This window comes from Scylla paramamosain, chromosome 25 (assembly GCF_035594125.1).
Source record: "Scylla paramamosain isolate STU-SP2022 chromosome 25, ASM3559412v1, whole genome shotgun sequence".
Classification (NCBI taxonomy): Eukaryota; Metazoa; Arthropoda; class Malacostraca; order Decapoda; family Portunidae; genus Scylla; species Scylla paramamosain.
Window position 1 is genome coordinate 12,000,893 of NC_087175.1, and position 12,500 is coordinate 12,013,392.

Consider the following 12,500-nt stretch of genomic DNA (forward strand, 5'->3'; position numbering starts at 1 on the left):
AAACGTCGCTTTTAAACATTCACTTTCCTTGTAACATGTTTTCATGAAGTTATTTTTCTACTGATGTTGATAAGTATAGCATAAGTACGTTTTTTTTTTGTAACTAACTGATTGACCTGTTAAGGAAACACACACACACACACACACACACACACACACACACACACACTCACACACACACACACACACACACACACACACACACACAGAGAGAGAGAGAGAGAGAGAGAGAGAGAGAGAGAGAGAGAGAGAGAGAGAGAGAGAGAGAGAGAGAGAGAGAGAGAGAGAGAGAGAGAGAGATTACATACTAGATATTGTCTCTTTCGTAGGCAATTCCTTCTTAGCGCTCTCCTTCGATATAGATTTCTCGGAAAATAAAAAAAAAATAATAATAACATTATCCTACGATCCAAAATTCGTCCCCAAAATGTTGTGCATTAGAGGTGTCATTTCAGATCACAATATTCTTCCCACAGCGAATAGTTCCATTGTACCATTGTACCATATGTTATTACTTACCTTATTTATGTAAAATAACTAAATGGAGAAAATAATTTAAAAAAAGCGGGAAGTGTTAAGAGAAATTAATTTTACTTCAGAATTAAGTGAACGACAAAAAGAAATTGAATAAAGTACTGATAACAATGACATTTGAAGAAAAGCGTCAATCTCTGGAATTCTCCATACTCGGAACTCCCTCCTCATCAGCCTAACCATCTTTCTCTTCAGCCTCCTCATTCTTAATTTCTACCTTTCATTCTTACGGTAGTGGTTAAATCTAAGAGTGTAAGTCGAGCAAAAATTCCGTAGCAGCCTTAGAGTAAGCTAGTTTAGAAGCCTCGCCTGTTTCTCCTCATACAGTTAGGTACATATCATTACAAGAGGAAAGACAGTTCATTCAAAATAGCTTCGAAGGAGTGCGCGACGAAGGAAACGATCGTACTGTGCAATACCAACTCAGATAGACATGGGTAAAAAAGATCAGGTCATCCTAGTTCTCCTCCACGTCCAAGAAGAAAAAAAAAACAAGAAAAAAAAAAAAAAACCACGCCACAAAATACGTCGAAGCTTCAGGAGCTGATTGGTGTAAAGGACACAAGAGACCTGCTCGTGCCAGCTAATCATCTCCTTGGATTCTTGTGACGTCATAATGAGAGCGACATTTCACATTATTATTACTATTATTATTATTATCATTATTATTATTACTATTATTATTATTATTATTATTATTAATATTGTTGTTGTTGTTGTTGCTTTTATTGTCATTATTTTCATCACTATATTGTTCAGTTCAAATAAGTTCCCTTATTAGACTACTATATCAAAGGAGCTACTTAACGACTACTTTATTGAATGAGCGCAAGATTGTTTGCAGGGGAAAGCGTACTTGTATGTGTGTGTGTGTGTGTGTGTGTGTGTGTGTGTGTGTGTGTGTGTGTGTATACGAGCAAGGTAACTGGCAGCAAGTGAGGATGAGGATGTGTGCACGCCATGAATATAATGTACGCATGTATTCAGAGTGGGTTGACATGACGGAGGAGAGAATGACAGGCGACTGGCGAAATGGGCTGACAGAAAGTGAGAGAGTGAAAGGGATCAAAAAAAAAAAAAAAAAAAGAACAGGAGCTTGGACGTGTCAGTATAGATTGGTGTGAGCAAGTGTGGTGTGTGGTGGTGTGTGGTGGGACTCTGCCACACACCAGTCACCAATCACAACTTTAAACGGCGCGATAGTCACCAAACAAGCACTTAGTATTATTGTAAAGATCTGTAGTTCATGAAGTATGCTTTTTTGATTGACAAACTCCAGTATTATTTACAATGCCCTCAGGTTTGTAGATCATCAGGCATGTTTTTCAAAATTAACGAACCATAATGTATGACGGTTTTTCTAGTTTTCTTTTATTTGAAGTTGCTGTTGTTGTTGTTGTTGTTGTTTTTTTTCGTTTGGGATTATAATAAACAAACCTCAGTATAATTTTTCAGCGTCATCTGAGGCCCCATATTCAGTGTGGTTCTACTTAACGGACAGGTATTTTCATGTATCTATTCAAGGGTTTTCAGCACATACACTTTTCACTTAATTAACGGATGAAATTCAATAAACATAGTATCACTGAGGTGCGTCCATCAGGAATGACAATAAAGTGTGCTAAAGTTCGTATATATTTTTCAGCATCACAGGCTCACTTTGTCATGCATTTTTTGTTGTTGTTGCACGAGTAGCACCATGTTCATAATTCGTCCTGTTTTATAAAGCTTCGTCCGGCTCGAGCGAGTATTTTTCTCACATTTTCATATTGCCACACACAAGTATTTTTCTTTTTAACTTCACTCTTATTTCACAAAGTTTTATTTGTTTGTTATCATTTCACCGTGACATGGGCGTCTTTCACACTCAAACTAAAGCGCTTACACTAATGTTTCGCTCAGTGAGTCTTCAGCAGTCATTTCATTCACCTGAAATAGTTTCAGTTAATGTCACTGCGAGCGCTTTATTCGGCACACACTTCATTCAGCTCGCACCACTAGCACGAACGAGAAAAGATCTTCCTAAATGTAAGAAAAAGCAAGCTAGCTGTTCCCAGTGCCTCAAGCAACGCAGATAAAGAGGAAAAGGCTGAAAAAGCCGAATAACTCCTTCCAAAATACTAGAAAAAAAGAAAAGAAAATATAAATCCTCGTAAGGAAATTCTTCTGATATCCGATAGATTTCTTTTCCCCACCAGAAAAAAAAAAAAAGGGCTAAAAGAAAAGATGAAAATAGCACAAACAGTGGACTGCAAACAGCATTCACCACTCGAAGTACACAGCCCAGTAGAGAATGTTGAGGATAGTGAAGCTGATCGGGAACACGACTCGAGAAAAGCGATCCACCAAGATGGCTTTTTCTCTTGAACGTCGCATCTCGTTGGCCACGGAGCAGGGGATGTTACTGGCCGAACCGAATTTGGTTGGCGGGACTCCTCTGGGGGCGGGCGGTGGGGGGGCGTGATGGGGCAGCTGCTGGTGGTGGGCGTGGGCGTGTGGGTGCGTGGTGGAGGTCGCCGGAATGATTCTTGGCTCCCCATCTGCATCCCCAAAGCATCCATTCTCAGCCTCATCCAGCATTCCATCTCCGGGGTTCTGTGACGAGATTACTGGGTGATTTGAGAGTGTATGCTTATCTGTGTGTGTGTGTGTGTGTGTGTGTGTGTGTGTGTGTGTGTGTGTGTGTGTGCTTGGGGTGGGTGGGAGATGTGCTTGGCTTTCTTGATAGTAATGTAAGTCTTTTTGTTTGTTTCTTCTACAACTGCCACTACGGTTAATTACATTGCATAATTCCTGAGTAATCAACATTTACCAAACCAACTACATACTTCTGTCAGTTTACAGTAGATAGAGCATCAGTCTTATCAACAAACCTACCTACGTAATTTACAAACGACAATCCATTTATTATTACTGTTATTAGTACTATCACTGGTCCTTCAACTATTATAAATACCGGAGCTAATATTACTGCTACTACTACTACTACTACTACTACTACTACTACTACTACTACTACTAATAATAATAATAATAATAATAATAATAATAATAATAATAATGATAATAATAATGATAATAATGATAATAATAATAATAACAATAATAATAATGGGGCTTCTGTCACCGATGCTACTACTGCTACTACAACTACTATTACTAATATTACTACTACTACTACTACTACTACTACTACTACTACTACTACTACTTCTACTACTACTACCTCTACTACTACTACTACTACTACTACTACTACTACTACTACTACTACTACTACCACCAGCACCGTTACCATCTCCCTCACATATTCCCTGTACTCCTCTCCCCGCTACAGAATCTAACCAATATCTTCACTGATTCATGCCGCTTGATTACCTGTCAGAGCACTAATGGGTCTGGTACACGGGCACTTCCAGGTAATCAGATTATATAATGTGTCCTGTAAGCCAAAAACTGAAAGGAGTTTCACTCGTATTAGAGAAATGTACTACTACTACTACCTGCTGCTACTACCACCACCACCACCACCACCACCACTACTACTACTACTACTACTACTAGTGTTGCTGTTACCATTTTTACTACTACTACTACTACTACTACTACTACTACTACTACTACTACTGGTACTACTATTAGTACTACTACTACTTCTACTACTACTACTACTACTACTACAATTACTATTTTTTTATGGAAGAGAGCCACTGGCCAAAGAAAAAAAAGATATTATAAGCAAAAAAGTAGGCCCACTTACTACTACCTGTACCCATAAGAAGTCAGATAAAATGGTAAAAAAAAAAAAAGAATAAATGCCTTGAAACCTCTTGAAAGAGTTCAGTTCATGAGAAGGAAATACAAAAGCAAACAGAAAGTTCCATAGTTTACAAGATAAATAGATGAATAGTTGAGAATATTGATTAACTCTTGCATTAGAAAGGTGGACAGAATTTGAATGAGAGAAAGATGAAAGTCTTGTGCAATGAGGCCGCGGGAGGAGGGGAGGCATGCAGTTAGCAAGATCAGAAGAGCAGTTAGTATGAAAATAGTGGTAGAAGACAGCTAGAGATGCAACATTGCGGCGATGAGAAAGAAGCTGAAGACAGTCAGTTAGAGGAGAGGAGTAGATAAAACAGAAAGCTTTTGATTCCACCCTGTCTAAAATAGCGGTATGAGTGGAACCCCCTACACATGTGAAGCATACGCCATACATGGGCGGATAAGGCCTGTACAGAGTTGGAAGAGGTGAGAAAAACTGGTGGAGACGACTCAGAACGCATAACTTCATAGCTGTTTTAGCTATAGATGAGATGTGAAGTTTCCAGTTTAGATTATAAGTAAAGGATAGACCAAGGATGTTCAGTGTAGAGTGTTGAGTGTTATTGAAGAAGAGGGGATAGTTGTCTTGAAGTTGAGAGGTGGAGGAATTGAGTTTTTGAGGCATTGAACAATGCTATGTTTGCTCTGCCCCAATCAGAAATATTAGAAAGATCAGAAATCAGACGTTCTGTGGCTTTCTTGGGTGAATTGTTTACTTCCTGAAGGGCTGAACATCTACGAAAAGACGTCGAAAAGTGCAGGGTGCTATCATCAGCGTAAGAGTGGATAGGACAAGAAGTTTGATTACTACTATTACTACTATTACTGTTACTACTACTACTACTACTACTACTACTACTACTACTACTACTACTTCTACTACTACTACTACTACTGCTGCTGCTGCTGCTGCTGCTGCTGCTGCTGCTGCTGCTGCTGCTGCTGCTGCTGCTGCTGCTGCTGCTACTACTACTACTACTACTACTACTACTACTACTACTACTACTACTACTACTACTTGAAACAGCTGCTACTGCTGCTGCTGCTGCTGCTACTGCTGCTACTACTACTACTACTACTACTACTACTACTACTACTACTACTACTACTACTACTACTACTACTACTACTACTGCTGCTGCTGCTGCTGCTGTTGATGCTGCTGCTCTTGATGCTACTATTATAACTACTGCTGCCATTCCCGTTGCTACTGATGCTGTTTTTGGTGTTATCATTCGTTCCCCTTCTCTTTTTTCCCACACTCCTCCTCTTGCAACTAACCCTTCTACTACCATTACTACTGTCGCTTGCAAGTCCAACAACAACCAAACTACTACAACCATCCACCTCCCCGAATTCTACTATTAATATAAGCACACTTTTATTTTACCACTAACATAAATACACACTTAATACCTACTGTACCTATTCATACCTCTCTACCTACACACAGACACACAGGCACAACTACACCGCTATCGTCACTGTGACCTCCCGCACCTCGGGATGGGGCCTGACTGACTGCCGCTCACCCCCGCAAACCACTAACCCGTCTGCGAGCATTGGGTGTCCGAGGTCTGCGCACCGTGAGTTTCCTGGTGACTCTGCGGATGAAGTTCTCGTCCGGGGGCTTGTGGTCCACCATGTCTCCCAGGATGATGTTGACCATGGCATACTCCATGAGGGACAGGAAAACGAACACCGTGCAGGAGGACATGAACAAATCGATGGCCTGCAGGGGATGAGGATGTTGTGATGGTGGTGGTGCCAATGACAATAATAATAATAATAATAATAATAATAATGATAATAATAATAATAATGATAATAATAATAATAATAATAATAATAATAATAATAATAATAGTAATAATAATAATAATAATATAACGATAATAATGATGATGATGATAATAATAATAATAATAGTAATAATAATAGCAATAATAATAACAATAATAATAATAATAATAATAATAATAATAATAATAATAATGATAATAATAATAATAATAATAATAATAATAATAATAATAATAATAATAATGATAATAATAATAATAATGACAGTGGAAATAATAATAATAACAAAATTATGTTCTGTTGTGTTGCTTTGATGGTGTTGTTTGTGTTTGACGCCTTGTTGTGGTAATAGTTGTAGTATGCTAAGTTTATTAGTAGCAGCATCATCAGCAAGAGGAACAGCTTGCAGCAGCAGCAGCAGCAGCAGCTGTTACTGTCAGTGAGGCAGTATTAGGAAATTAATAGTGAGTGTGTGTGTGTGTGTGTGTGTGTGTGTGTGTGTGTGTGTGTAACTACATTATTGCCATACAAGCGGCCAGAACAATGAAGACATACCCACTCATCCACAAACCCACACAAACATACACACACAGACACAAGCACACCTACATCCGGAGGAATATTCAGTGATAAGAACAGACACACAAACTGGTAAAATTAATAAACATCCAATCCTTTCGTTATTAGGGGAAAAGTACTGTTATAACTATCTGTGCAAATTTTTGTCATATTTATCTATCTCTCCATCTATAGGTCAATTTTTCCGCCTGTATTTATAGCCCATTGTTATGAATAATAAATAGCAAGGGCCATTAGCCTCCCTGGTGCAGATAATTGACGGGGAGAGTAGGGGTGGGGGGAGGAGAAGTGATTGGATGTAGAGGGGAGAAGGAACCGGATGTAGAAGAGGAGAAGAGAGCAGAAGGTAGACGGGATGGAAAGAAGAGAAAGGTAGAACAAAGGAGGAAAGGGATTGAATGAACAAATATGATAAAGTGGGAAAGGAGTACACAAGGATGAGAGAGAGAAGAGAGGGAAGGAAGAGAGAGGAGGAGGCAAAGATAGGAGGGAGGAGAAAAGGAGATAAAAAAGAAGGGAGACAGAAAGAAGATGGAGAGTAGGAAAAGGAGAGTGGAAAGAAAGAGGAAGAGGAGAAGAGAGAAATGAGAATGAAGAGGGCGATGAGGAGGGGAATGGAAGAAGAGAAGATAAGAAAGAGTGGAAAAGAGAAAGGAATGAGGGAGTAAAAGAAAAAATGGAAGGAGAAAAGGAAAGGAGATGGGGAGGAAAAAAGGGGATGGGTGGGCACTGGTCTTACTTGCTTCCGTTTGTAATCTACCTGTCTTACGATAAAGCGCAGGCCGTAACAAAAATAATAATTTTACGGTTGAAATGAAATAAAACTATAGCATGACGCTAATTCCTGATCTCTGACATGAGTAAATAGTGTCATACTCTGTTTACGTGTTTTTTTTTTTTTTTTTTTTCTTACATGATAGAATCAGCGTGCAGGGATGCGTCAAGGCGTCTTCTCGTGACTTTTTTTTTTCTTTTTTCTCTCTTTCCGTAAGGTTGGTCTTCAGTAAAGCGACTCACACTCTTTTAAAAATATTCCAGAACGGTTTAGAAGTACATGACGCGGGTGAATCTCTGCCAGAAAGATATTTTGACCCATTTGAGGTTGACTTCGAATGCAACTATGGTATTTTATTCAATTTGGCTTTTCCTTTTCGGTTGCGCATTAAAGACACACACACACACACACAGACTTTTTAGCTAAATATGAGATATGAAGGAAGGCTGGAAAGGAGGCATAGTGGGACAGGATATTAGGATTGTACAAAGTCATTCAGTAAAAATAAGTAAAATGCTAAATGTCAGGATGATTTGGAGTAATTCAGGAGCCGTGAAGGAGTGCAAGTGGCGCGTTGTGGTAGAAGATAAGGAGTGACGCTGGAAAGATAGAGAAGATGCGCTAAACCATTTCCTTCGCCATTTCCGTGTCCCCGAGGGACCTGAGGGAGAGAGAGAGAGAGAGAGAGAGAGAGAGAGAGAGAGAGAGAGAGAGAGAGACGGGGGGGGGGTAGTAGTCGTAGTAGTAATACTAGTGGTGCTCGAAGTAGTAGTAGCAGTAGTAGTAATTGTGTGTGTGTGTGTATATATATATATATATATATATATATATATATATATATATATATATATATATATATATATATATATATATATATATATATATATATATATATATATACTCGTATATAACGTGCCACTGACGGAGGGAGGGAAGGGAAGGGAAGGGAAAGGAGAAGGGAGGGAAGGGAGGATGGGAGAAGGGAAGAAGAAAGGTATATGGAGTGACGAGAGTAAGAATGACAAGATTAAAAAGGTGTACACCGAAGCGTGAGATCCACGTGCTGATAAAGGCACGTGCAACGGTGTCAGTGGAGATGTCAGTCAGTGGTGCAGCTTCTGGCCAGCGAGTGAAGCGGTCGACACAGGTGAGGATGTAGCGGTAGCCGTCGGAGTGAGGAAGAGGGCCAACGAGGTCGATATGGACGTGTTCGAAGCGTGTGGAGACTGGCGTGAAGGTGGCTGTAGGGGAGCGTGTGTGTCGCGTCACCTTGGAGGCCTGACAGGTGGTGCACCTACGTGTCCAGTCTCTCACGCCCTTGTTGATGGCGGTCCAGATGAATCGGGACGTCATCATGTGTTGTGAAGCTCTGATGCCAGGAATGTGAGAAGAGAAAACCGACAGGTAACCGTCAGCAGTTGCAAGTCCTTTAATCTCTTAACTCGCCAGAGATAGAGAAGAGAAAACCGACAGGTAACCGTCAGCAGTTGCAAGTCCTTTAATCTCTTAACTCTTTTTGTTCACCAGCTAAGGTTGTATTTATAGCCACTTGTTAGACTGGTTAAACTCTCTCTCCTGTATTTAACAAAAACATGAACATGTACACAAGAAATACTGAACATAAAAAATGATTTACATAAAGATATGAACAAAGAGAGTGAATGTGTGTGTGTATGTCTGTGTGAAGAAAGGAGTAATATGATGTATAGAAAAGACGTGTAACGTATGTGTCGAAAAGCGTGCACAGAATGTGTATGTATAAAAAATGAGGAAGAAGAGATGAAAGACGAAAAATCTGTGCGGTAGAAAGAGAACGGGAGGCTGAAAACATATAAGAGAAAACGGAGTGCTTGGAGCGGTGACTTGTGTTTACATATTACTGGTTCTGAGAAGCGCGTAAGCTTTAGTGTACCCTGAATATGAGAGAAAATGGGATGTTTCTATGGCTGACTAGATTATTTGCTACATAAGTACTTCCCACCACTGCCCATTAAAAGTATTGCTACACGGAGCTACAAGAGACACACGAAAGGAGGAGCATGAGATGGAACGGGTAGAGGGAGGGAGGACAGAGATGGGAATATGTGAATGGATGGAGGGAGGGAAGGAATAGGTAAGGGGAGAGGGATGGATAAAGGGAAGGAAAGAAGGAAGGAAGGCGGGCAGTAGGAAAAAAAAAAAAAAGGTATTATGGAGTAATTAAAGAAGAGAGAGATGAAGGGCGGGAAGGAGGGAGGGAAAGAGGGTAAGAGGGATGCAGTATGAAGGGAAAATATGGAGGAAAAGAGAGAAAAGAAAAAAGCGAGAGAAGAAAATGAGAAAAAAGCAAAGGAATTTAGGAGAAGGAAAGGAGAAAAGGAAAAAGAAAAAAAAAACATCAAGGAAAAAAGGGGAAAAATAGATGGATAGTGGAAAAGGAAAAAAAAAAGATGGATGGACGAGAGGATAGATGAATGAATGATTGAATGGACGGAAAAAGGGAGAGAGGGAAGAAGGGACGGAAGGATGAAAGGTCGGTCAAATGGAAGGCGGGATAGATATTTTTACCTTCATCTCCAAAATACAGTAGAACGAAACGAGGAAGAAATGCCTCCATATTCATTAGACAAGGGAGAGTAAAGGCCGGGAGGACTTCTCTTACGTGTAGTAAGAGAGAGAGAGAGAGAGAGAGAGAGAGAGAGAGAGAGAGAGAGAGAATCAGAGGAATCAGTGTCATACATGCGAATAATCATCACCATATAAATAAATAAATACAGACTGACAGACACTAAGACAGGTAGAACTGATGATAAAAAAAAATTATACACACACACACACACACACACACACACACCGCGTATTGTAGTGGTTAGCACGCTCGGCTCACAACCAAGAAAGTTGTCCGAATTCCGGGTGCGGTGAGGCAAATGGGCGAGCCTCTTAATGTGTAGCCCCTGTTCAACTAGCAGCAAGTAGATACGGGATGTAACCCGAGGGGTTGTGACCTCGCTGTCCCGGTGTGTGGTCTTGTGGTGTGTGAGTGGTTTCAGCCCTACCCAAAGATCGGTCACTATGAGCTCTGAGGTCTTTCCGTAGGGGAACGGCTGGCTGGATAACCAGCAGACGACCGTAGTGAATCACACACACACACACACACACACACACACACACACACACACACACACACACACACTCCTTAAGCTTTTACGTAGCCCTAATCTTTCAGTCCATCCCATAGTGCGATGTACGAACCTTTTAAACCCGCAAGCATTTGGACAACAAATAATATCACACAAGGAAAGACGAATGAGGCAGGGAAAGAAAGAAAGGATGGAAGGAAAATACGTTGGCGAAGGAGGAAGGGAGAGACACAGTACCAGGAACCCATTAACGCTTGAGACAGGGGAAAGCACACTTGGCGAACCATTCACACGAACATTATAGCTGCGGGAAACACGGAGACTGCGTTACTGTCAGTTTATTGCTGACCATTCCGACTGAGAGCCAGAAGATGGCATGACAGACAGGAATGCCTCAAGAAGTGTTCCTCCACGCCGTGAACCCCTGACACTTGAGAAACGGTGGCAGGAGATTCAGATAAAAAAAGAAAAAAAGAAAATAAATAGAACGGGGTCATCTATTTCAAGAGGACGCGGAGAATGGATGGTACTCAAGATTCTTAACGTGATTGTGGAATTTAAGAAGTAATTCTCCCTTGCTTTCGCTGCTGATAAATGTTGGCAGAGAGAGAGAGAGAGAGAGAGAGAGAGAGAGAGAGAGAGAGAGAGAGAGAGAGAGAGAGAAAGAGAGAGAGAGAGAGAGAGAGAGACCTTAACCGCAGGCTAGCTAAGTATGACAGACGGACTGGAACTTGTAGGTCTGCTGGCTTCTTGCAGCCTCTGTCATGTTTTTTTTATGTTGTCACGGATCCACGTGCAGCAGTGTCACGGAGCCAGACCTACACATGTAATCGTAAGATAAGACGACATTACTTTATTATCACACTGAACACATAAAACACGAAATTCCTCAAAATTTTTGAGCCTAGCCGCTTGATGCTCTCTCATTGCGTAAATAAAATATTGCAGAAAACCATTACAACAAATTATCGTAAATTTATCAAAAATTTCCTAACGTTCGTTACTTTTACGTAAATTTTCTGTAACCCTGACTATTATAATCATTATTAACTTAAACTTTATAGTAATATGGTCACGTCTGACTTTCATGTAAGGTTAATATATTAATTTGTGTGCAACATACACTTGGTACTTAAATTATTATAAATGATTACGGAATGTCTTTGATGAGGCTTTAAAATTAAATGGCCAGTACTCGTATACCATGCTTTGTGTTAATTACCACAATATATTTACGGGAACGCGACATTAACAATTAGTGACAAAACAGACAAGATTCCATGAATTAAGCAAGAATGACAAATGACCGTACCACTCCAGCGGCTTTAGTGGAGATTCGCTGTCTGCAGAAATCTTTATTGGTAATAGTAATTAGAAAAAGAGTGTAGGGTTGAGATTTCAGTTCTTTCTACCATCGTCAACCAACAGTTTCTAAAAATTTTATTAAATGGTGGTGGAAGGCATTCAAGAATTTTCAGTACTCTTAATTAAGACTTCTTTCCTTCAAAGGAACTCTTTCGTGCCTTTGTTTTTTGGCTGAACCTCTTTTACACTCTGTCCAAGATCTCAGTGTAAGGAAAGTAACGTTTAATATATATATATATATATATATATATATATATATATATATATATATATATATATATATATATATATATATATATATATATATATATATATATATATATATGTGTGTGTGTGTGTGTGTGTGTGTGTGTGTGTGTGTGTGTGTGTGTGTGTGTGTGTGTGAATGAATGCTTTTTTTTTCTTTTGGAGTCAGTCACATGAATGAATGATCACCGAGTTATGGTTAAGAGAGGACCTGTTGTACAACCATGTGACACGACTACTCTGGGCACACCTGTCTG

At 39.9% G+C, this 12,500-nt stretch overlaps 1 protein-coding gene across 2 annotated transcripts in view; it reads right to left on the bottom strand.

Moving 5' to 3' along the window:
* The window catches only part of LOC135113208 (glycine receptor subunit alphaZ1-like), an 83,236-nt gene that overhangs the window by 1,719 nt on the left and 69,017 nt on the right, over positions 1–12,500 (bottom strand). The window contains exons 8-9 of one of the 2 annotated variants that reach the window (XM_064028349.1): positions 5,942–6,088; positions 1–3,129 (exon numbers count right to left, since the gene is read on the bottom strand). The exon at positions 1–3,129 is cut by the window's left edge and continues 1,719 nt beyond it. In XM_064028349.1, coding sequence (XP_063884419.1) covers positions 2,797–3,129; positions 5,942–6,088 — 480 coding nt within the window. In that variant the 3' untranslated portion in view covers positions 1–2,796. Of the gene's footprint in view, positions 3,130–5,905; positions 6,089–12,500 lie in introns of both variants that reach the window. The other variant, XM_064028348.1, reaches the window with a different exon arrangement.